We start from the raw sequence: 25867 nt of genomic DNA, 5'->3' as shown, positions 1-25867 counted from the left end.
GAGAGATACGAAGGTGGTGATTAGACCTGGGGAGATGTGTGACAGGAGAACAGAAGGCCTGGAGAGAAAAGAGAAACACTGTGTCTGTGTGTGTGGGGGCGGGGGGGGGCATCTCTGTGACAAACTGGAGACCTAATTCAGGGTAGGCTTCTGAGAGAATATGAGGGGACTCCAGCAGAGATGCCTAGTGGCAGAGGCCACGGAGACGGAAGAAGACGCCCTCTAAGTAGACAAGACTCCTAGCAGTGGGAGGGGAACAGCAACCCACCCACAAAATCTTTGACCCAAAATTTACCCTGCCTACAAGATGCACAGGGATAAAGAAAGAGCAGCTGGAACAGAGATCGAGGGAACGTCCAACCAATATCTGGCTCAACCCAAGACCCACCCCACGGGAGAGAGGCAGCCAACCCCTGACACTGTTAATGAGACTCTGCTAAGCTTGCAGACAGGAGCCTAGCAGAGCCGTCCTCCGAGAGGCTCCACCCAGCAGCGGTTGGAAACAGATGCTGAGATTCTTAGCCAGACGTTGGGCAATGCTTAGGGAGTCTTGTGGAAAAGTGGGGGAAGGAGAAAAGGACCTGGAGGTGACAGCTCCACAAGAAGAACAGAGCCAACTAACCAGGGTCCAGAGGGCCCTGACGAGACTGAAGCACCAACCAAGGACCATGCATGGACTGTACCTGGGCCCCCTGCACAGATGTAGCCAATGGGCAGCTCAGGCTTCACGTGGGTACTCTAGGAAGGGGAGAGGGGGGTGTCCCTGACATGGACTCTGTTGCCAGCTTTTTGATCACTCCCCCCCAAAATAGAACTGCCTTACCATGTCACAGAGGAAGAGGGCAGGCTCAGTCCTGACGTGACTTGGTGAGCAGTGTGTGTGTGTGTGTGTGTGTGTGTGTGTGTGTGTGTGTGTATGGGGGTTCCCTTTTCTGAGGAATAGGGGAGGTGGAGGGGGAAGAGAGAGGGAGGGTGGGACTACAACCAGAATGTAAAGTGAATAAATAGATACATTAATAACAATAATAAAAAAGGCAGTTATACCGAGAAACCCTGCTGAAAAGAATGTCACTTGAACAGTCTAAAAAAGGGGGCTGCTCTCTGCTGTTGAGGACAAGATGGTTGACAATGTGTTGTTATTTTTATTTCCAGCGTTTCAAATTGCCTTGAAACCAAACAGGCTGGATTGTGCTACCAAAATTACAATACCGTTAAGTTACTAGAAGGAAATTTAAATTACACGATTTCTTTACTGTGTGGGTATGTGTCACAGCTTGCACGAGGAAGTGAGCTAATTTACAGGGGTCAGTTCTCTCCTTCCAGTCCAAGGGTCCCAGGATGGTCCTTCGGTTCGCTATCGGACCCTGGAGCCAAGCGCTGACGCCACCGTCAGGGTAAATGAGGGTGTGGCCCGTGGCGAGACTGGGAAGCCGGTGCGTGGGAGAAGAAGGCCGAGTTTCGCTCCCAGATTTCAGAGCCTTTACGTAGGTACAGGGACTTGGGGGCGTGGCGTGGCGTGGCTGGCTTCGTGGCTTTAGGCGAGGCGTGTCAGGGGGCGTGGCCTGCTGCTGGTGCAAGGCGGATCACGGAGCTGTCGTGGGCGTGGTCTGGCGCGGGGGGCGGGCCCTGAGACCGATCCCACACGCCCCCCAGCGGAGGCCCCGGAAGGGACCATTTGCGCTTCCGTCTCCGCCGGGGCCGCACGGAGGGCGGAGTTGCGGCCCGAGGACGCGACGCGAGCCCAGTTCCGGCGAGGAGGCCGCGCCAGTGACAGCGATGGCGGCGGAGTCGGCGCTCCAAGTTGTGGAGAAGCTGCAGGCGCGCCTGGCCGCGAACCCGGACCCCAAGAAGGTGAGCGGCGGGCGGGAGGGCTGCGCGGGCGGGCGTTGGGCGCGGCGCGGGCCCCGTAACGGTCGCGGGGCGGGTTGTGGTCCGGTCCTCCTCGGACCCGGAGCCAGGCCCCACGGAGCGGCGCGGGGCAGCAAGGAGTTCGCAGCCGGCGGGGTCGTCACGGCTGGGTACTGAGGACTCTAGGGGGGCGCGGACGGCCTGGCCTCTTTGCTTTCCCCCGGGGCAGTCACACCAGCTGTTTGTCCCCGTCCCAGCCGAGTGACTCTGTCCGCCTGGTTGGGGTCCTGTACCAACGCCGCTCACCAGCTCGAGGACCTCCCGCTGTTTCCCCTGCCCTTTAACTGAGCAAACGGGGGAGGGGGGGAAGCTTTGGGTTTTCGAGGTCCGCTCCTGGAACTCGGGTCCTGGGCGACGGCGTGAGCGTGTTACATGGTCTGACTTACTGAAAGGTGGGACCCGACAGCGGTGAGGAACCATGTTTAGTTGCACTTAGCTATTTTGTTGTTTCTATTAGAAACTGTTAACCTTATATTTGTTTTCCCTTCCTGGCCCCCCCCCCCGCCCCTCTCCCGGTGACTCGGCTTCTTGGTGGTCTGGGAGAGAGGGTACGATGGGAGTGTGAATCGTTTTCATTGAAGTCTCTGGCTGAAAACACCGAAGGGTGTGAATATTGCTTGTCAGCATTCTAGCCTGGGCCAGTGCGTGGTTCCTAAAAGTGTGAAGTCTTCTGCGAGCCGAGTGGAAGAGGAAGTAGTGGAGGGAGGCAGTCTAGGTTCCCTTCCAGTACCAGCTCTGGACTTGAGGGCAGTTCTTTGCTCAGCCTGTCTCTTCTCTAGTTTCTTCCCGAAATGCCAGCTGGACCCAAGTGTTAATCGCCATCTTTAAAGATTTCCAGTTAGGGGTTGGGGATTTAGCTCAGTGGTAGAGCGCTTGGCTAGCAAAGCGCAAGGCCATGGTTTCGGTCCTCAGCTGGTGGGGGGGGGAGCGGGAAGAATTTCCAGTTAAGGACACCCTTCACTCTTCTTGTTCTAAGGGTCACAGAGGCGTGTTTTTTCAGTTTGAAGGTTGAACACTGCCTCTCAGCGCCAGTCCACTTTTTAAATCTCCTCGTTCAGCTCAGAATACATCCGTGAAAACTTAGATATTTTAATTGTCTTTTTTTTTTTAAACTTTCTATGGAGGCTTTGGAACCCTTCATAGACATATTTACAAGTTTCTTTTTACAATGACTCTTTGTGGCCACCTAATAAATGGTCATTATTTACAAGTACCAGTTTGCCTCCCTGCGCTGTGACTGACCCTAAAGATAAGATCTATAGAGTTGGTTTTTTTTTTTCTCGAGTTAGAATTTAATTTTTGAAATGGCCTGTCTAGTTGTGCATGAAATGTTGTTAGGAAAAGTTTTAAGGAGGCTCCTTTTTTTTAAATTTTTTTTAAACTCCTAATTTTTTTCAAAGGGTATTTAGTATTTTTATTGTTGTTTGATTTTTATGGTACTGGCATTTGAACCCAGAGACTCGTATGCAAACACTAGTAGGCAAGCACTCTACCACTGAAAGCTGTATTTGACTTTTCTTTTCCTAGATAAAAAAGATAGAAAGTGTGATGCTTAGAAAGTGGGGTGCTTAGAAAGCTCGCTTAAAGGAATTAAGACCACTTTTAATCCCAGCACTCTGGAGGCAGAGGCAGACCGATCTTCCTGAGTTCAAGGCCATCCTGGTCTACAAAGTGAGTCCAGGATAGCCAGGGAACACAGAGAAACCATGTCTTGGGTAGGGGGGGGGAGAAAGAAAGAAAAGAAAAAGATAGAAAATTAATTACCTTGGGGCTGGAGATGTAGTTTAGTAGCAGCTGCCTGTGCTCCTGGGTTCTGGACTCACTGGGGAGGGAGAACTGGTTGTGTTGTGCAGGGAGCAGTGTGACGGTGAGGAGACTGTTGATAGACCCTTTGCAAAGAGCTTCATAACGTTGACATTCAGAAACAAGCTGACTGCAGAGGGAAAACTGCAAGCCGGCACACTGGCTTTCCAGTCTCCTTTTAACACGGCAAGCTCTCACAGGTCCCTGAACTGGCAAGATGATTATAGAGCAGTATTGAATGTGCAACCAAATCCTGCTTCCAGACCATTATTAGCCAAAAGCCCGATTCCACACCTGGGTTTTTGAGACTCCTGCTATTGATTTTTTTTTTTTAAAGGTTTTTGAGGCAGGGTTTCTGTGTGTAACAGCACTGGCTGTCCAAGGCTCCCTTTGTAGACTAGGGTGGCCTGGAACTCAGAAATCTGCCTGCCTCTGCCTCCAGAGTGCTGGGATTAAAGGTGTGCACCACCACACCCTACTGGATTTTGGTATTTTAAGTGTAAATTAACCATGTGTCCACTCTACATCCGTCCAAGCTCTAGGCTCACTTGTTAGAGATGGTACTGGGGGATGACTTAGCTTTTGTTCCTATTGGATTGGAAATGATTTTCGTGACTGATAAAGCCAACATTCCCTTATTAGTTTGAGTGTGGAAATCAGACGCGTGTGGGTTGATGGAGACGGAGAACTAGGAGGCCGCTGTTGGGAGTGTATTTGGCTCTCAGGGGAGAAGCAGTGGTAGGAGAGCCAGAGTCTCAGCGTGCTACTGTGTGGATTCTTGGTGTTTCTCAGTCACCTGCTGCTGCGAGTCTTTGCTGGCTCTGTAGATGCTACTTTGGGTTGATAACACAAAATCCCATCTCCTTGAGGATGCTCATAGTGTTCACTCCTTGTTATTGCTTCATTCTTTCTTGGAATTTGCTGAAAACTGAGGATGGTGAAGTATTTTTCTCTGATATTGGGCCAAATAAACTTGGAAATCTTAAGATTTTGTTTTGTACACCAGCCCAAAAGTAAGTGACAGGCAGCTCTCACTTTTCCAGTTAGTGTTAAGTTTGGGATAAACACATCCTCGGTGACTTCTGACTCCATCCTTCTAGGTCGCCTGTGTAGAGATCCTGTAACTCTGTGTCCTTGTGACCTCCTTTGCCACGTGGACTGTAAGCTGTCAAGCAAGTAGCATGGTGCTGAGGGAAAGTACCTGCTTTCTTCTTTCCTGCTAAGTGCGGGGCAGATGAGCTAGGCCTATGTTCCTTTCCTTTTAAGGACAGTGATAATTATGTTAAGTCTTTATGGCTTTTTAGGCAAGCTGTGGAACTTCACTGGCCCCAGGTTCAATATCAGTAAAATAGGATGATAATACCCACTAGACAGGGTCAGATGAGACTTACCATACCAGGAACACAGTTCACACAGTGGATGGCATATAAATCTCCCCTTCTAGGGGCTCCACATTAAGGGAGAACCACCTTCCTCCCACCCCCCAAAATAGGATTTCTCTGTATAGGTTGGCTGTCCTGGAACTCACTCTGTAGACCAGGCTAGCCTTGATTCCCCTGCCCCTGCCTTGGCATTGTGGTGCACTCCTGTAATCCCAGCACTCGGGAGGCAGAGGCAGGTTGATTGATGTGAGTTCTGCGGCCAGCCTGGTCTACAAAGTGAGTCCAGGACAGCCAAGGCTATTACACAGAGAAACCCTATCTTGGAGGAAAAAAAAAGATTTGCTTGCCTCTGCCTCCCAAGTGCTGGGAGTAAAGGTGTGAGCCACCACTGCTGAGCTGAACCACTCATTTTTAACTCTTTCCAATAATTCCAGATTTCCCTTTCAGAAAATGTTATTGGCGTTAACCTTTTCGCTTCTAGCCTATGTGACAAACACAGAGTATTTCCTGAGTTGGATAATAGAGGAAGTGGAGTTTAAGTACAATTTTTACTCCATTAAGTTTCATATTCCCTAGATACACCACTGGGCCTCTAATTCCCAGTCAAACAAGATTGTCACCTGTGATCCAATTGCTCTGCCTAGAGACCATGTTAAGTAATTATGGAAGTAGAATGACCAGAAAAACATACTTGTTGCTCCACCTTGTAGTAATGTAGCATACCACTTGTGGCCTAAGCTACAATGAAGAGAGAACAAGTCTTGATGTCTAATATTTAAATGTAAAGGCAGCCAGTTATCTATTTTATTTTCTTATAGCTACTAAAAAATATTTAGCTGGGCAGGGTGGCACATGCCTTTAATCCCAGTACTTGGGAGGCAGAGGCAGGTGGATTGCTGTGAGTTCGAGGCCAGCCTGGTCTATAGAGTGAGTGCAGGACAGCCAGAGCTGTTAGACAGAGAAACCCTGCCTCAAAAAACCACAAATAAATAAATAAATGTTTATTTTTGTTTTTTATGTGTGTGAGTTTTACCTGCATATATGTATGTGCATCAAATGCATGCCTGATGGCCATGAAGGCCAGGAGAAGGCATTGGGTCCTGTAGAACTGGAGACAGACAGTTGTGAGCTACCCGATGGGTTCTGGAAACTGAGCTCAGGTCTTCTGCAAGAGTAGCCAGTGCTCTTAGCCACTGGACCATCTCTTGATCTCTGTTTTGGCTTTTTAAAAAACTACAATTGTTAATGCACATGTCTGTGTGCATGTTAGTGGGTACCCTCAGAAGCCAGTGGAGGGCGTTAGGTGCTCCGAAGCTGGAGTAACAGGTGGCTGTGAAATGCCAGATGGTGCTGGGAACTGAACTTGGATTCTCTGGACGAGGAGCATGTGCTCTTAACCACTGACCCATTTCTCAAGTCCCATGTTTTGGTTTTTTGAGTGAGGATTTGCCAAGTACCATGGCCTGGTACTCAGTATGTAGCCCAGGCCGCCACAAGACTCTTAGTGCTGGGATTAAATGGGTATACTACCATAGCTGGCTCAGTTGCTTGTTGTACACTGCTGTGCTTTACTGCACTTCCTGTATGGAAAGTGTTTATGCACATATCCATTCTTAGAAAAAGGCTTAGCCGATCCTGGTTTCTGTTAGAAATTAAGTAGAGCCGGGCGTGGTGGTGTATGCTTTTAATCCCAGCACTGGGGAGGCAGAGGCAGATGTATCGCTGTGAGATCGAGGCCAGCCTGGTCTACAAAACAAGTCCAGGATGGCTAAGGCTACACAGAGAAACCCTGTCTCGAAAAACCAAAACAAACAAAAAAGAAAAAAGAAAGAAGGAAAGATATTAAGTAGGGATTGACTGAGCAGTTTCTGGTCAGTTCAGGGATAGGACATGGAAAGAGCTGTTGACTGATGAATGAAATGATTAGAAAGGAACATGTGTGACTTTCCTAGTGATGCAGACACCGTGAGTGAGCACTGTAAGTGGTTTGTCTCAGTGAGTCCTCACAGCTTGTGCAGCGAATGGAGAGTCTAGTTTTGATGTGCAGATGAAGTAGGAAAGTTCAGAGAGGTTACTGACTTGCACAAGATCAGGCAAGAAACTGAGATGACCTGTCTCAGACTCCATCTTGAGCTGTGTTCTACCTGTTTTGACCTAGTTTTAGAGACTTTAGAAAGGAAATGGGCGAACCCAGATCTTTCTGATCTACCCAGACGCGTTTGATCATTATTAACACCAAAGCTCTGACTCCAGCATCTCAGATTGGTCTTGACTTCCCACTTGTGTTTAAAACACTTGTTAAGCACTGTAGCCCTTGAGGAAGCTTGTAGGTATTATCTTCCTGTGGAGTCCTTGTTCTGCTTTTCCTTATGTCAGCTCTGTGGAGAATTTCCCTAAACTTTCACAATCCTCTGCAAAGTGATAGTTGTTGGTGGCTTTGATTGTTTTTTGTTTTGTTCTTGTGGGGAGGGGGCAGGGATGCTCTCTCTCTCTCTCTGAAATGCAGATGACCTTTGAACTGGGGTGATCCTCCTGACTCAGTTTCCTAAGAGCTGGGATTATAGACATGAGTCACATACCAGGCCAGTTTAGTGAGGGTTTTTAATTTTTATTTATTTAGTTTGTGTATGGTTGTTTTGCTTGCATGAGTGTCTGTGTACTTCATGCATGCCTGGTGCCTGGGAGGCTAGAAGAGAACATTGGATCCCCAGGAACTGGAGTAACGGATGATTTGGGCCACCATGTGAGTGTTGGGAATCAAACCCAGATCCTCTGGAAGAGTAGCCAATGCTCTTAACCACTGAGCCATTTGTCCAGCCCAACTTAGTGAGTTTTAATTCACTTCTCTGTCTCTTCTTTCCTTTTGGAAAAGAAAAGCAGTTGAAACCACAGAATCTAGCCAGGGTAGTGGCACAGTCCAGCAGGCCTGCTGTTCCAGGGGCCAAGCCTAAGAAGGCTAGTGAGACAGTCTCTAAAAGTAAAAAGAAGCTTGGTGATAGAGCACTTGTCATCATGGGTCACCAAATAGGTTCAATCTCTAGTATTGGAAAAAAACCCCAAAAACCCAGGCGTGGTGGCGCACACCTTTAATCCCAGCACTTATGAGTTTGAGGGCAGCCTGATATACAGAGTGATCTCCAGGACAGCCAAGACTACACAGAGAAACCCTGTCTCAAAAAACAAAAACAAAAAATTTTTTGCCTTTATTCCCAGCACTTGGGAGGCAGAGTTAGATGGATGCCTGTGAGTTTGAGGCCAGCCTGGTCTACAAAGTGAGTTCAGGACAGCCAGGGCTATTACACAGAAAAAACTCTGTCTTGAAACCGCCGCGTCCCCCCCCCCCCCCAAAAAAAAGCCTAAAAACAACAAAAGAGGGTTTGTAAGATAGCGCTCATTTGGTAGCATACTTACTTCAGAAGCATTAGGGCCTGAGTTCAATCCCCTGTACCCATGTAAAAATGCTGGACATGACAGTTGCACTCTTGTAATTCCAGAGTTGCAGAGGCAGAGGCAGCCCTAGGATTCATGAGTCAGTAAACTTAGACTAATTGGTGAGCTCCAGGCCACTGTTAGACCTAGCATCAAAGGAGGTGGGCTGTGATTGGTGGTGGCGGTAGTGGTGGTTTTTTTGTTTTTGTTTTTGTTTTTGTTTTTTGTTTTTTGAGATAGGGTTTCTCTCTCTGTGTAGTGCTAATATGGCCTCTTTTTATAGACCTGGCTAGCCTCAAACTCACAAAGAGTTACCTTTACCTCTTGAGTGCTGGGATTAAAGCATGCACCACCACGCATGGCTATGATTATTTTTGAGACGAGGTGGTCCCTATTTAGACTAGGCTGATCACTGCTCCTCACCTGACCAGCCTGGTCTACAGGGAGAGTTCCAGGACAGCCAGGGCTGCACAGAGAAACCCTGCCTTGAAAAACCAATAATTAAATAAATAAGTGTGCTCAGAGTCGTTAGCATGAAAAGCATAGCACCAAGCAAACACTTCGTCATCAGATAGTCTCACCTACTCCAGAGAAGCTGGTTGTGATTATAGACATTAATATTTGTTTCATTCTCTCTGCAGCTATTGAAATATTTGAAGAAGCTTTCCATCTTGCCTATCACAGTAGACATTCTTGTGGTAAGGATTTTTTTTTTTAAGATTTATTTATTATGTATACAGTATTCTACCCCTATGTGTGACTGCATGCCAGAAGAGGGCACCAGATCTCATTATAGATGGTTGTGAGCCTCCATGTGGTTCCTGGGAATTGAATTCAACACCTTTGGAAGAACAGCCAGTACTCTTAACCTCTAAGCTATCTCCCTAGCCCCGAACTTTTTAAACTGTAAATATTATGTGACTGTATTGCAAATGTTTCCCACTAGACAGAGGTTAGAGGGAGACCTAGAAGATAGGCTTTATAAGCCAAAGAAGCCAGACACAAAACACTGCATACTGTAGGGTTCTGTTTATATACAATCTCCAGAATACGGAAAGCTGTAGACAGGAAGTAGAGATGTGTGGTGGTTCTAGTGCCTGGGGAAATTGGAAGGAACAGGGCTTCTTTTTATGTTCTGGAATTAGGTGGTGGTAATTCTTGTAAGGAATGTTCTAGAAATCACTATGTAAGACTGTGTACCGGCATGCTGTGGAGCAATGATATTCAAGTGCCCTTAGCTGAACTACATTTCAATCCCTGTTATGTAAACTTTAGTTCAAAATTTAAAGATTTATTCTTTTATGTATGTGTGTATGTGCCTATGTGACTTATGAGTTTTCAAATGCCCAAAAGGGCATAGGACCTCAGATTCCCTGGAACTGGAGTTAAGGCCATTGGGAACTTCCCATAGTGGGTGCTGGCAATTGAATTTTGGTCCTCTGCAAGGGCAGAAATTCTTCTTAAGTGCAAAGCCATCACTTTAGCCTTCAGCTCAACTTTTATTTTATTTTTTGCTTTTTTGGTATTGTTTTGAGACAGGGTTTCTCAGTGTAGCCTTGGCTGTCCTGGACTCCCTTTGTAGACTACACTGGCCTCAAACTCACAGAAATCCACCTGCCTCTGCCTTCCAAGTGATAGGATTAAACTCAGTTCAGATTTTAAATCCATGAGGTACATAAGAGATAGGTGACTGCTTAAGAGTGCTTACTGTTCAGTTTTCAGCACTCACACTAGGCAACTCCCAACTGCCTGTTAACTCTAGTTGGCCTCTGAAGGTACTTGCTCACACATGGCATACACACACACGCGCGCACACACACACACACACACATACAAGCATACATCCTTTAAAAATTTTAGTACATGGGGCCGGGCGTGGTGGCGCACGCCTTTAATCCCAGCACTCGGGAGGCAGAGTTGGGCGGATCGCTGTGAGTTCAAGGCCAGCCTGGTCTACAAAGTGAGTCCAGAACAGCCAAGGCTACAAAGAGACCCTGACTCGAAAAACCAAAAAAAAAAAAAAAATTTTAGTACATGAAAAGAATATTGGCTTTGGCATCTGCTCTTCTAGATTTTAATCCAACTTCTAGTGGGCACGATTGTGTGTGCCTTTGCAGGTAAGTCTCTGAGTTCAAGTCCAGCCTGGTGTACATAGTGAGCCCTGTCCTTAAAAACCAAAAGAAAATCAGCCAGGCATGGTACCTGAACACCTTTAATCCCAAAACTTGGGAGGCAGAGGCAGGTGGATTGATGTGAATTCCAGGACAGCCTGGTCACTGTCCAAGACAGTGAGGGTGACAAAGAGAAACCCTGTCTCAGTGGTGGGGGGTGGGGAGTGGGGGAGGAATCAAACCCAGCTAGCATCTATGGCTTTGGGCTGATTCCTTCCTCAAGGGTTAGGATGAACACTGACTCAGAGAGAGTCAGGAACTTCAGCCCAGGGCCTAACTCCACCCCTCCTTGTTACATTGTTACGGTTCTGAGGTGGTTTGATGATGCCCATATCTAATCTAGTGAGTTTTATTACTTTGTGTCAGATATCTTGGGCATAGGCAACAAAATAACTTAGTATAAGACTTAGCTGTCTTAGTAGAGAAGTGTTTGTTGCTTTTTTCAAACAGGAAGCCTTCTTTCTGTAGAAAACTCTGCCTAGTTTCAGGATCCTCAATTAATTCCTTTTTTAAATTTGTAGGAGACTGGGGTAGGGAAAACAGTAAACAGCTTTCGGAAACATGAACAAGTGGGAAACTTTGCCAGAGACCTGGTGGCCCAGTGGAAGAAGCTGGTTCCAGTAGAGCGGTAAGAACAGTTTCTTCTTTGCTTGTTCTGCTTCTTATGTCAAATAACTATGTTTCTTCAATTATAAAACTAACCCATAATTAGAATATATGATAAAGTATTAAGAATAAAAATTTCAAAAGCTGGGTGCAGTTGGTGTACACCCTTAATCCCAGCCCTCATGAGACAGAAACAAGCAGATTTCTGAGAGTTCGAGGCCAGCCTGGTCTACAAAGTGAGTCCAGGACAGTCAAGGCTACAGAGAGAAACTCTGTCTCGAAAATAATATTTTCTTAGGGGACCAGGGAGATAGCCTGGTGAAGGCACCTGCTGCCAAGCTTGAAAACCTCGATTCTTGGAACCTATGTGGTGAAAGGAGAGATCTGGCTCCCAAAGGCTGTCTTCTGACCTCCAAATGTGCACAGGAATGCTGTTTTTGTTTTTTTGAGTCAGGGTCTCTGTCTCTGTTTCTCTCTCTCTCTCTCTCTCTTTGTCTGTCTGTCTGTCTGTCTGTCTGTCTGTCTGTCTCTCTCTCTCTCTCTCTCTCTCTCTCTCTCCCTCTCTCCCTCTCTTTCTCTCTGCCCCCTCTCTTTCCTTCTCTTTCTCTCTCCCTTCCCCTGCCTGTGAATGCTGGAATTAATGAAATGGGCCACCTGGTGCTGGGGTAACATTTTGTTGGGTGTTTTTTGTTTTGTTTGGCTTGATGCTGAGGATTGAGTCCACAGTTTGTCAAACACTATGCACATATTTCACCACTGAATTGCCTTTCTGATTGTTCTCTCTTCCTTTATTATTTTGAGGGGCTGGTGGTGCTCAGAGGTCAGAGGATAGATTTTGAGATTCAGTTTTCTTTTGCCACCATGAGACTGGACTCAGGTCTTCAGGCTTGCATGTCAAGTATGTTTACCTATTGAGCCATCATGTTGGCCTTAATATCGTCTTTCAGACAGGCTCTCATTCTGTGGCTCAATCTAGCCTTGAGCATGCAGTGTAGCATCTTGAGCATCTGATTCCTCAACAGCCCTCCCTTAGCCTCCTTGGTACTAGGATCACAGGTGTGAGCCACCACTCTTGACCTGGGCTCTGTTGTTGCTTGTTTTGTTTTGTGGTAAGAGGGGGTCTCTTGTAGCCTATTGACATTGAACTTGCTTTGTAGCAGAGGGTGGCCTTGAACTTCTGGTCCTCCTTACCCACCTTCGAAGTGTTGGGATTGCAGCTGTACCCTCCATGTCTGAGATCAGGGTCTGGGACTTTGTCTGAAGAGGTCTATGCTCAGATCTCCTTCTGCTTTTGCTTTTATTTTAGAAATAATGAGGCCGAGGATCAGGATTTCGAGAAGAACAGTTCCCGCAAACGTCCCCGAGATGCTCTTCAGAGGGAGGAGGAAATGGAGGGGGACTACCAGGAAAGCTGGAAAGCCTCTGGCAGCCGGTCCTACAGCCCTGAGCACAGACAGAAAAAACACAAAAAACTCTCCGAGCCTGAAAGGCCTCACAAAGTGTCTCACAGTCACGAGAGGAGGGATGAAAGGAAGCGGTGTCACCGAGTGTCACCACCATATTCTTCAGACCCTGAGTCTTCTGACTATGGCCATGTTCAATCCCCTCCACCTTCCAGTCCTCATCAACTGTACACAGACCACTACAGGTCCCCCGAGGAGGACCATGAGCCCATCGTTTCACACCAGAAGCTGGCTAAAGTTCACAGTAATACCTTTCAGGACAGACTAGGGGTCGATCAAGAACGACACCTGGGTGAGCACCAAGGGAAAGGGACTGTCAGCCAAAACAAGCAGCACAAGTCTCCCCACAAGGAAAAACGCCCTGTGGATGCAGGACGGGATGAGAAGACCTCTGCCCTGGGCAGAGAGAAGTCACACAAGACCTCTTCCAAAGAGGAAAGCCGAAGGCTGCTCTCAGGGAACAGTGCCAAGGAGAAGCCGCCCTCTACTGTTGTCAAGAAAGAGAAAGACAGAGAAGGCAACAGTGTCAAGAAGTTTCCCCCTGCCTTGGAGGTTGCTTCAGACAACCACTTGAGAAAGCCCAAACACAAGGACTCTGAGAAAGCCAAACCCGACAAAAACAAGCAGAGTGTAGATGGCTTAGACTCGGGGCGAGGGACAGGAGACCTGTTGCCCAAAGCAAAAGACAAAGTTCCCAACCACCTGAAGGCTCAGGAAGGGAGAGTAAGAACTAACTCAGATCGAAAGTCACCAGGCTCTCTCCCTAAAGTAGAGGAGACGGACATGGATGACGAGTTTGAGCAGCCCACCATGTCCTTTGAGTCATACCTCAGCTATGACCAGCCCCGGAAGAAAAAGAAGAAGGTTGTGAAAACTACAAGCACTGCACTTGGAGAAAAAGGACTTAAAAAAAAGGATTCTAAAAGCACTAGTAAAAACTTGAACTCAGTTCAGAAATTACCCAAGGTGAATGAAAACAAATCAGAGAAGTTGCAGCCTGCTGGAGCCGAGCCCACCAAGCCTCGAAAGGTGAGCTCTGCACTCAGCGTCCAGCCTGCCGAACGCGCACAGCCCACCTGCCATGCTGCTTGGCGTGCGTAGTACAACCGGTCGAGTTTTGAATATTAGTAATATTCTCTGAGCCTCACTGGTGGCTAGCATGAGTGGACTCAGGATAAAATTATTCTGGGCTAGAGAGGTAGCTCAGTAGCACAGTGCTCACTGAGAGTGTATGAGACCCTACATTTACCTCAAAAATATTCCCCCAAGGCATTGCTTTTGCCCTGTCTGTGTTTATTTTTTTACCTAGATGGTGTCATTCATGACTTCTATGCCCATCTAGCCTGGATCTATCTGCTAGTGAAGTATGCTTGGTTAACTCAACTGCAAGGAAGAAAGCTGTGTTTAAGGATGCGTTCTGCACTCTGTCTCTTGCAGGTCCTTCCTGATGTGCTGCCAGCACTGCCAGACATCCCCTTACCTGCCATACAAGGCAACTACCGCCCACTTCCTTCCCTCGATTTGATTTCCTCCTTCCAGCCAAAGAGAAAAGGTAATTTGGACATCTTTTCATTTATTTTTATTTACTTATTTATTTTATTGTTGAAATAGGGTCTCATTGTGTAGCCTTGGCTAGCCTGGAACTCACTTTGTAGACCTTGCTGACTTTAAACTCAGATTCACCTGTCTCTGCCTCCCAAGTGCTAGGATTAAAGATTACGTAAATATATATAAATGTGTGTATTTATTTTGTTGCTTTCGAAGCAGGGTTTTTCTGTGTAGCCCTGGCTATTCTGGACTTGCTTTGTAGGCCAGGCTATCTTTCGACCTCACAGAGATCCACCTGCCTCTTCCTCCCTGAGTGCTGGGATTATGGGCGTGCACCACTGTGCCTGGCTAATACTTTCTTTATCTTACCTGTGTGAATTTTTGCCTGCATATATGCCTGTGCCCCATGTGTGGTCCAAGGAGCTAGAAGAGGAGGTTGGAGCCCTTGGGACTGGAGTTATAGAACATGGTGGGCAGCCATGTGCTGCCTTTTGTGACCTGTTGTGACTGGCTGGTTCTTCTTCCTACAGCATTCTCTTCACCCCAGGAAGAAGAAGAAGCGGGATTCACAGGGCGCAGAATGAATTCTAAGATGCAGGTGTATTCAGGTTCCAAGTGTGCCTATCTCCCCAAAATGATGACCTTGCAGCAGCAGTGTCTTCGGGTGCTTAAGAACAACATTGACTGTGAGTCCCCAACCTCTCAAGCACATTGCCACGTGGGGACTTCGTCACCGGGGCTCTTGGCTGCCATTCAGCACTCACCTTCTCACCTCTGGTTTCTCTGCAGCCATCTTTGAAGTGGGAGGAGTCCCCTATTCTGTTCTTGAACCTGTCTTGGAGCGGTGCACCCCCGATCAGCTCTACCGAATAGAGGAGTGCAATCACGTGAGTGTCCTCCATGGGAACAGTGCAGCTTCCTGGCTCTGCTGTCTCTGGATCTGCTGTGCTGAAAGCTAGATCACTGATCCGGGCATGTTTGCTTTGCATCTGGGCCTGCAAACAAGCATATTTTTGTGCCTGCTCCTGGGCTCCTTCTTTGTTTTAGCTGGTTTTTGGTTTTTCGAGACAGGATCTGGCTGTCCTGGAACTCACTCTGTAGACCAGGCTGGCCTCGAACCCAGAGATTCTCCTGTCTCTGCCTCCTGAGTGCTGGGATAAAGGCATGTACTCCACTATGGTGCTTTAAAATTTTTTTCATATGTGCACATATAGAGGCATGCGTGTGTTGGCGTTGTGGGTGTTCCCTGTGTACAGAGGTCAGTGGACAGCCTTTGTGGAGCTGTTTCTTTTGTTCCAGGACCAAACTCAGGTCAACAGGTTTGCTGTGTGGCAAGTTCCTTTACTAGCTGAGCCATCTTGTCAGCTTTCTCCTGGGATCTTAAGCAGTAGGCTAGGATTTAAACACAGGGAAAAGGACTTTCAAGGTCTCCCTGATCTGGCAGCAAAGTTTCTGGGATCCAGGGAGGTGTGTCTAGTGCTGACTCTTGGGTATCTAGTTAAAATGACAGCACATTCCAGATGTTTGGAGCCTTCCAGAATCCCTGCTTTAAGGCAGATACATTCATCTGATCTCATTGTGCAGGACCTCCTGAAGTTGCCCTCTTTCCATGGCTGGTATTAAAGGAATACACTGCCACCACCTGGCCATGTTTGCTTGTTGAGATAAGGGTTCTCTCTGTAACCCTGGCTGGCCTGGAAACTGCTCTGTAGAGGAAGTTGGCCTCTGCCCCTCAAGTACTGGAATTAAAGGCGTGAACCACCACTGCCGGCTATCTTTTTTTTTTCCTTCCTAGCGATTTGCCTTCCTCTCAGTATTGTGGTACTGTAATAGTACTATGGAGGCCCCTGCCCCATACTGTAGGCAGTGGGTCATGCCAAGGTAGAAGGGAGATATGCAGGAGAGCTTGGTTGGATAGACGTGATGTCCTGAGGCCAGCCTGGTCTACAATTGAGCCCAGGACAGCCAAGGCTAAAATCAAAAATCAAAACAAAAGTGATGCCCTGGTCCTGGTTTCAGGTATTAATTGAGGACACAGATCAGCTGTGGAAAGTTCACTGTCACCGAGACTTTAAGGAAGAAAGACCAGAAGAGTATGAGTCCTGGAGGGAGATGTACCTGAGGCTTCAGGATGCCAGAGAGCAGCGGCTCCGCCTGCTAACAAACAACATCCGGTCTGCACACGCCAACAAGCCAAAAGGTAAAGGAAGGAGGGCTGGGCAGGGGCAGCCAGGTGGGTGCCATAGTCAGCCGCCAAGTCTCAGTGGTCTGGTGGAATCAGGCCACTGTCCTCTGTCTCTTTACACACAGACAGGGGTAATTTTTCTTTTCACAAGCTATTCCCAGAGAGTGGGTTCATGGGCCCTGATGAGCCCTTGTCTGTTGCTTTTGAAAGCTTTAGACCAGTGGTTCAATGGATTGTGACCCCCTTTTAAGGGCTTAGGACTATTGGAAAACACAAACCAAAAAATATTTACATTATGATTCAGAACAGTAGCCAAATTACAGTTGTGAAGTAGCAGCAAAGATAATCTTATGGTTCCGAGTCAGCACAACATGAGGAACTGTATTAAAGGGTGGAAGCATCAGAAAGGTTGAGAACCACCACTCTAGACTATTTTTGTTTGTTTGTTTTTCGAGACAGGGTTTCTCCGTGTAGCCTTGCCTGTCCTAGACTCACTTTGTAGACCAGGCTGGCCTCCAACTCACAGCAATCGGCCTGCCTCTGCCTCCCGAGTGCTGGGATTACAGGTGTGCACCACTATGCCCAGCACTACTCTAGACTATTAATTGGCCGTAGTAACTTCGCTTAAGAAGGTAAATCTTGATGTTTGTATTTCTCCTCAGGGCGACAAGCAAAGATGGCCTTTGTCAACTCTGTGGCCAAACCACCTCGTGATGTCCGACGGAGGCAGGAGAAGTTTGGAACAGGAGGAGCAGCTGTCCCCGAGAGAGTCAGGCAAGATCTCTGCTGCCTCATGGTTTACCCTGAAGCAGAGCTAGGGGGCAGGAAGTGACTTATTTTAGGGTAGAGGCAAGCACTGTGTGCTCTTGAGTGCTTCCTGGACCTGCACTTTCCCTCTCTGCCCCTGAGGGGCCTGCTGCTTCCTGGTCAGGGACCCAGGTCAATTATGTGGAAAGCAGCCTGGCTAAAGAGAGTGCCTTTCTGCTTTCACTTCCTTGCTTAAACACCAACACTGTTTCTAAGGTTGAAGATGCAGTTCAGCCAATAAAGTGCTTGAGGACCTAGTTTGCTCCTCAGCGTGCACCTTAATGGGCAGATGGGGTGATGTGCACTTGTGATCCTTGTGCTGGGGAGGTGGGTGACCCGCTGTCAATGCAGTGGGTTCTGGGCCTCAGAGAGCCCCTCATAACTAGGTGGCTCCTGAGGAATCACACTCCATTTGAACATGTGCCTTGGGACCCACATCTGTGCACACACACATACAAAAATAACAAATTTCCAGGGTGACTAGATTTTTCTAGGCCACATGAGCATTTTCAAATTATAGACTGACATCTTTTTTTTTGAGAACTGAATGGAGATACATTTTGACACGCTCATATTTGTCTCTCCGCTCATGTTTTTGTTTCTTTTCTGCAGTCCTGAAGACTGACATCTTAACAGGCAAAGTTCATTCTCACTAAGGGCTAACAGCTGCCCCTGAGTGCTCTCCAGAGCCTAGTGTGCCAGAGCCACAGCAGGGTCAGGCGCAACAGCTCTGCTTAGATTGTGTGCTGCCAGCTAATGGTCAGCTTTGTTGTGTATTGCAGGATTAAGCCAGCACCATATACAACAGGAAGCAGCCATGTTCCTTCCAGCAACAACAGCAGCAGCTTCCATTCCAGCCCTGAGGAGCCAGCCTACGATGGGCCCAGTACCAGCAGTGCCCACTCCGCTCCAGTGGCCAGCAGTTCTGTTTCCTATGACCCCAGGAAACCAGCTGTGAAGAGTAAGCACTTTTAGTGGGACCAAGGGCTAGGGGTGGCTGGCGAGCCTCAAACTGGTGTCAACTGAACATAGGTCACCAGCCAAGGGCAGGCTGGCCCTCCTCATGTGTTTTGTGCTTAGCTTATCTGGGAGACTGGGGGGACTATTTACTGCTTTGAATGTGTATGTTGGGAGTCAGCAAAGACTTCCGATTTGCCTCTCACAGCATCCGTGAGCACAGCAGCCAGTCTTCAAAAGCTGTGGTGTCAGATGCTGGTTCTGCACCTGCAGGGTCTGCAAGGGTCTGCCTCATGCTAGGTTCTCTGGCAGCTTTAGCAGATAGTTCCTGCTAGTTAGTCCATTGTAGGGGCGGGGGCAGGAGGGTACACAGCCAGGGGATCAAACTCAGCCTGCTTTCTGCTATAAATGACTGTGCTGTACATCTGTGCTGTCATCCATCTGAAACAACTGCCTCCTGTTTCTTCGCAGAAATTGCCCCGATGATGGCCAAGACAATTAAAGCATTCAAGAATAGATTCTCCCGACGATAAGCAGGGCTTGCCTTGGAGGTGGAGTCTGGGGAACAGGAATACAGGCACAGTAGAAACAGGAGAAGAAGATGTCTACAGAAGACCCATATCTTTTGCTTATGGAACTTTTGGCCTCTGTTTCCTGCACAATTGCAGGTGTCTCCCTGTCTGTGCACCTGGACCCTGCACCCCTGCCTGGAGCACACTTCAGATTTCTGAAGACAGTATGCACCTCGGTCTTACTGAGGACTTTAAGATCAGTCATACTTTTGTTGCTAATTAGCATCTTTGTAAACTATAAGAGATAGTTTTAATTAATCAATATTGTCCCCAGATGTATTTATAATACCCCCAGGGTTTTTTGGTTTTGTTTTTCCTTTTTTCTTTTCTTTTTTTTTTTTCTTTCTTTCTCTTTTTCTTTTTGTCCTCTACTGTATACTTAGCCTTTTATTTCCAGGTCCTTTGTTACCGTCAGATGAGCCTAGCAAAAGCCATTCTTCTCTAGGTCAGCTCTTCTGCGTAGACACTGGTCTCCCAGAGCTTGTGTGTCACTCGAACCCACATATGGGGCCAGGAGTGAGTGAGTGCCAGAATGCCTGTCCTCCAGGAGAGCCCTGGCATGGCCACACTTCTGAGGGCCTCCCTCTGAGACCCTCAGAGTTCCTGGGCAGGCACCTTTCTTCCTAATCTGTCAGTAGTATTTGTTACAGAAGGCTGTTTGCAAAGTCTAGAGTCCTTCCTGTATCTTCACGTCACACTCCTCGTCCTGTTGTAAGGCTCACTAGAGGGCAGAACCTTAAGAGATCAATCTGTGAAGGACCTCAGCAGTTTTATAGTTTCGAGTTTCTGGTTCAGTATTTTACACACACACACCCTGCCCCTTACTTTTCCTTTCCCCACACCACGGGGAAGCACAGGCATGGCAGGGCTTTTGTAGCTCTGAATGTGATTTTGGGGGTTTGAAAAGCCAGCACTTTAATCTCTTGTTCCCTATGAATTACTACTAGGAGTGAATGATTTAAAAACATTGTAGTGTTCTGTTGGAAATTGCTTTTGTTTGAAGGGAGAGATCATGTGACTGGAAGAGCACAATAGTTTGCTGGGTCTGGCAGAGAACTTGCTGCTGAAGCCCTCTGCTCTGAGTGTGGGCCAGAGTTAGGAGGAAAGGGCCACCGTTGGGGGGGGGGCCCAGTGGGCTGAACCCCAAGATGGGAAGCCAGGTCCCAGCCAGCCAGTTCTTGAGGAAGGCTTGCTCTTTCCAATTGACGTGGGGACAAGATCAGACCTAGGAGGGCAGTGCCAGCTCCTTCCTTGTGGTCAGAAAATATGGAGCTGGGAGGACTCACTTGGTTATGAGCCAAGTGAAAGATGCTGTGAACTTGAGGGGACAGACAGTCGCTAAACTGGGCCATTCCTCCTATCTAAACTTTTTAAATCAACCTGGAGACCTCAGGCTAATGAAGACTCCAAGGCCCCACAGGCAGCCTGCGCAGCCACAGCTGGGCCCACCTTACTGGGCACTGCTCACAGCACCTGTTGCCACAGGACACAAGTATTGCTGAGATTTTAATTTGTATTCTGGGATTGGGGAAAGCATTGTTTCTCTTGATTGCTTGTTTCACCATACCGCCTCTCTCTTAGCCTGACCTCTAAATCTACCATCAGGTCTCTTAGCTAAAGTCAAGGGGTCCTTTGCACTAGGAGCCAGACCCTTCTAGGTGTTGACCACTTCAGACTTATGCCTTAGCTGTGTTTCCAAGTCTTTCCTTTGCCATTTTTCCTGTTGCAGATTCAGTTGTGTGTGATTTAATTCCCCTTCTTAGGATTTTGTAGGCCTAGGGGAAAAAAGGACACACGTTTGTCCATCCCAGTGTCAGCATCCGGTTTGGCACATACAGATTTCTGATGCAGCCAGTTTGCTTAGAGCCAGATCCTCCACCCCGCCAAGAGTGTCTGCATCAGGGATGTAATGGTGAGAACAGTGAGGGGCCCAGGAAGCCAACCATCTCCACAGCCCTTCACCAGCGTGCACAGTGGCCACAAAGCAGGCACACGGTGATGTCCAACTCTTGGTCACATTTGTGAAAACTTGTGCAATTTCTTTCTGTGCTACACTACATACAGATCACAAATGATGGAGTAGTCCTTTGCGATCCTCGGTGTTACAAGGGGTTCTCAGGGGCTTGCTTTCTCTGTTGTGGAGGCAGGAGGGGCAGGAGTGAGCACCGTCCTGCTCTGCATTTGTATTTTGGTCCCAAAATGTAAATACAATTTTCTATGTTACTTTTTTGTGGTAACTACAAGATGAATATTTTAATTAGATAAGTTATACAAAAAGGAAAAATCCCACGTCTAAATAAAAAGCAAAAAAAAAAAAAAGTGCCTGCTGAGCCTTTCTTCCTCTTTGTGTAAGGGAAGAGGTATCAGTTACAAGATGCCTGCTTACTTAACCTCGGGGGCTGTGTTCACACTGATGGAGCTGCTAAAGCACCTGGAAGGTCAGTCTATTTTAGCTCAGTAGGAACAATCTTTTTTTGTTTTATTTTGGTTTTTTGTTTTTCAAGACAGGATTTCTCTGTGTAGCCTTGGCTAACCTGGACTTGTTTTATAGACCAGGCAGCTTCAAACTCCTCCCCGCCTGCCTTTGCCTCCTGAGTGCGGGGACTACAAACCTGTGCCACGTTGCTCAGCAAGGGAGTAGTCTTGAGGTAGCAAACATCTGGGGGTGGGGTGGGTTGGGGATGGATCTAAGATGGACATTTTCTGTATACAGTCAACATTCACCCAAAGGAAGCCTGCCATCCTCTGAGCCTCACCTGGGGAGACTTTGTCATTTCCATGATCTGATGCATTGGAGTCCTTGACATGTCTTTGTCCATGTCAAACAATGTACGTTCACTCAGGCCTAGCCTTAAAGGATTTGGGGAGGGAGGACCAGAAAGAAGTTTCAGAGACAACAATAAAAAAAAGGGGGACTTGTGTTTAAAGAGCAGTTGTTGAGGGCCGCTGCTGTCTCATGTGATACTCGGAAGGCCTGAGGCCCAGGTAGTAACCCCATTGTACTGTTAGGAACTGTGACTCAGAAGTGGGGTAGTAGAGCCATGTTGGGAATAGCTACAAGAGGCAGAAATGTAAGATTTTGAGGCTCAGGTTCCTGGGCCACATTTGAGCCCCCACCGTCTCTTGGTCCTCTCCTTGCAGATGTGGAGGGCCCAGCCAGGTGAGTCTCAATCTAACCTTGTCATCCTGAGATCTTAGAGGACTTGGTAAGAGCCTGCCCTGCTGCTCCTGGCTGAGCCACACAAGTGTCAACCTTTGCTAGAGGAACCACCTCTGTATACATCTGCTGGGTCAGACCCTATTTCAGACCATTAGCTCACAGCCACCCAGTTCTCTTAGCCCTCTCCTCCTATGTATTAGTATAGGAAATCATTACAGCAGCAGTTATTCATAAACCAGCCATTTCCCAAATAAAAAGCACAGAAGCCTGTTGGATTTATAATAATTTTGCGGGCCGGGCGTGGTGGTGCACGCCTTTAATCCCAGCACTCGGGAGGCAGAGGCAGGCGGATCGCTGTGAGTTCGAGGCCAGCCTGGTCTACAAAGCGAGTCCAGGACAGCCAAGGCTACAGAGAAACCCTGTCTCGAAAACAAAACAACAACAACAACAAAAAATATTAATTTTGCGGGACATTTTATCTGATTGTGAGCCCCGAGATTGTGAACTGTAAAAACCTGTTTTAAAAAAAATTTTTTTAAAAAATAAAAACCTGTTTTTTGTTTGGTGTGGTTGAGCCCTAACACACCTTTAATCCAGAAACTGTCTGCTTATTATATGTGGCTCAGCCAGCCCTAGCACACATCTTTAATCCAAGAGCTATCTGTATAAAGGATGTAATACAGTGAACCCTAGGTCAAGACGAGGCACAAGACACCAGTTGACAGGGATGAAGTAGTAGAAAGGAAGGACTTTGGGAGTATTTAAGCCAACGCGGATAAGAAAGCTTTTTGGCTTTTTCTTCCTGGACTATTGGCTGAGCTAGCAGGCTTTTGGCTTTGAGCTTTAAGCTTTTGGCTTTTTCCTCTGGGACATGAGCTGAGTATGAAGGTCAGCTGAGCGCTTGCTCTGCCACTCTGAGCTAGCAGGTTCTCACCCCAGCATCTGGCTCCTGAATCTTCATTGGTAAAATTGAATGATTTAGGATTTTCTTTAATTATAACAACATAATAAGTGTTAAAGTGTGAGTTCACCCAGAAGCAAAAAGAGTTAAAATGGTATATACTCACATCGAGACACTAGTCCAAGGGGTATGTCCCATGAAAAACTTTACTTACCAGGAAAGTGAGTCAGAGGGGAGGACATCCTGTTGAGACTTTAGGTGAGAGAAGCATGGGAGAATGGGGAAATAGAAGGATCCAGAGGGTCCTGGAAACCTACAAGAGGAACTTTATGACAGGCAGATCTGGGTCCTGGGGTCCTCCTCAAACTATGGCACCAGCCAAGGAAAATATAGGCAGTAAACTTCGAACCCCTACCCAGACTAGCCGATGGACAGGACATTCTCCACTGTTGAGTGGAGAGTGAGATCTGACTTTCACACAAACTCTGGTGCCCCATCTCTGACCATGTTCCCTGGATGGGAAGGCCTGGTGGCACTCAGAGGAAGGATAGCAAGTTACCAAGAAGAGACTCGATACCCTAAGAGTATATATAGGGGGAGAAGGCCCCCCTCAGTCACAGACAGGGGAGGGGAGTAGGGGGGAAGCGGGAGGGAGGGAGGAATAGGAGGATACAAGGGATGGGCTAACAATTGAGATGTAATATGAGTAAATTAATAAAATAAAAAAATATTTTAAAAAAAAGCATTAAAGTGCCGGGTGTGGTGGTGCACGCCTTTAATCCCAGCACTTGGGAGGCAGAGGCAGGTGGATCGCTGTGAGTTCCAGGCCAGCCTGGTCTACAAAAGCGAGTCTAGGCATATGTACTCAGCCCTACTGTCCCTGTCCCAAAGAAAGCAATAGGAGTTTCTGTACTTAAGATTTTTTTCCCCAAGGGGTGTGGTGGCACAGGCTTGTAATCCCAGCACTCAGGAGGCAGAGGCAGGTGGATCCCTGTGAGTTCAAGGCCAGCCTGGTCTACAAAGTGAATCCAGGACAGCCAAGGCTCTATGTGCTCATGGAGGCCAGAAGAGGCTCTCAGATGCCCTTGCTTTATCCCAGTCCATTGTGTCCCCTTGCCATGGGGTCTCTCATGGACCTTGAGCTAGCTTAGGTACCTGTCTTTGCCCCACCTATTCTCCTCTCTGTAAGTGCTGGAATTGCAAGTGCCATGTCTATGGAGAGCTTAGGTTGGGATTGAGCCTGAGTCCCTAGAGTTTGTCATGGGCAATAGTGCTGTGTTTGTGTGACTGCAAAGCCCCTGTTCTCATGATGTGAACTTCCTCAGTCGCAAACACAACACAGCCAGTGGTTTCAGAATGAGGCCTCAAGGCCACAGTCATTACTGAGAATTTCTGTCTGCTACATGACAGAATCCTCTATGTGACTTGGCACCTGGCAGATGCCTGTCATCTCAACGTTTCTCTTTTCCACCAGTCTCCCTGGCTGCCCTGGATTGCTTTGTAAACCAGGCTGGACTGGAACTCACAGCAATCTACCTGCCTCTGCCTCCCAAGTGCTGAGATTAAACACATGTGCCGCCACTGCCCGGCTTGGACCTCCCTTTCTGTGACAACTACTGTCTGAATGTTCTCCAAAAACTAACAAAGTTTCAGGCATCCAAGTTTCAAATCCACCCAAAACTCTTCACATATGTTTTGTACCCAGAGTGCACATTAAAAAAAAAAAAAAAAAAAAAGCCAAGCATGGTGGCACACGCCTTTAATCCCAGCACTTGGGGAAGCAGAGGCAGGCAGATCGCTGTGAGTTCGAGGCCAGCCTGGTCTACAAAGTGAGTCTAGGACAACCAAGACTACACAGAGAAACCCTGTCTCAAAAAACAAAAACAAAAACAAAAACAAAACAAAAAAGCAACAGCCAGGACTGAACTGACCATCAGGGAGCCTGCAAGGGTCTAACCTAGGCCCTTTGTATGTATGTTATGGTTGTGTTCTTGGTGTTTTTGTGGGACTCCTATCGGAGAGAGTGGGGGAGATGTTTCTGATATTTTTCCCTGCTATTGGAACCCTTGTCCTCCTACTGGGTTGCCTTGTCCAGCCTTAATATGAGGGGAGGTGCCTACTCTTCCTGCGACTCCATATGCTATGTTTGGTTGGTTTCCCTGGGAGACCTGCACTTGTCTGAGGAGAAACAGGAGTGGATGGGGAGGGAGGAGGCAGGGGATGGAGAAAGTGAGGGTGGAGGGAGAGGAGACTGTGGTCAGAATGTAGTATATGAGAGGATAAATTAAAAAACAAAAAGCAACAGAAGGGTTTTGACCTGAATGTCTCCTCTTCCCCTCCCCCACCAATTCTGATGTTGAAATCCTAAAATCCAACGCGATGGCATTAGGAGGCAGGGCATCTGGAGGTAACTAGGTCATGACAGCTTTAGCTTTGTCGAGAGGATATTCTGTGTATAAGGAGAGAAATGCAAGCCTGGCATGGTGGCACATGCTTGTAACCCCAGCCCTCTGAAGTTCAGACCAGCCTGGGTTACATGACACCATATCTAAAATTTTTTAAAAATAAAAAATTTGAGAACTACTCAGTTGAGTTTGCCACAAATAGTGCTATAGTTCTTGCCTGCAAGGCAAAGGGTCAGAACTGGCAGACCAGGCTGGCCTTGAACTCACATAGATCCCCCTGCCTCTGCCTCCTAGAGTACTGGGATTATACGTGTGTGCCTCCACGCTCAGCAAAAAATTTAAACTGTAAAGCTGAGTGTGGTAACACACACCTTTAATCCCAACACTGGGGAGGCAGAGGCAGACGGACTGATGAGAGTTTGAGGCCAGCCTGGTCTATAAAGTGAGTCCAGGACAGCCAAAGCTACACAGAAAAACCATCTAAATAAATAAATAAATAAATAAATAAATAAATAAATAAATGCTGGTGGTGGCGGCGGTGGTGGTGCACGCCTTTAATCCCAGCACTCA

The 25867-nt window shown here is 47.5% G+C and overlaps 1 protein-coding gene and 1 long non-coding RNA gene across 2 annotated transcripts in view; both read left to right on the top strand.

The window, feature by feature from the left end:
- Window positions 1-25867, top strand: part of LOC311601058 — a 403201-nt gene that overhangs the window by 302227 nt on the left and 75107 nt on the right. The gene's annotated exons all lie outside the window — the stretch shown is intronic.
- ELOA (elongin A) lies at window positions 1662-20664 on the top strand. Its single transcript, XM_084785129.1, has 11 exons — window positions 1662-1851; window positions 9164-9220; window positions 11215-11321; window positions 12606-13791; window positions 14200-14314; window positions 14841-14996; window positions 15100-15197; window positions 16330-16510; window positions 17158-17269; window positions 18085-18263; window positions 18731-20664. The coding sequence occupies exons 1-11, from the start codon at window positions 1777-1779 to the stop codon at window positions 18790-18792; spliced, it is 2328 nt and encodes a 775-aa protein (XP_084641255.1). The 5' UTR covers window positions 1662-1776; the 3' UTR covers window positions 18793-20664.

The sequence above is a fragment of the Acomys minous genome (genome assembly GCF_964271855.1).
Source record: "Acomys minous genome assembly, chromosome: 6".
Lineage (NCBI taxonomy): Eukaryota > Metazoa > Chordata > Mammalia > Rodentia > Muridae > Acomys > Acomys minous.
Note: the sequence above shows the minus strand (reverse complement) of the source record. Positions and strands in the feature narration are given on the sequence as shown.

Coding starts and splice junctions, on each gene's coding strand:
- ELOA (XM_084785129.1), top strand. CDS start 1,777: ATGGCGGCGGAGTCGGCGCTCCAAGTTGTGGAGAAGCTGCAGGCGCGC. Junction 14,997..15,099: donor GCTTAAGAACAACATTGACT/GTGAGTCCCCAA, acceptor GTTTCTCTGCAG/CCATCTTTGAAGTGGGAGGA. Junction 18,264..18,730: donor CAGGAAACCAGCTGTGAAGA/GTAAGCACTTTT, acceptor GTTTCTTCGCAG/AAATTGCCCCGATGATGGCC.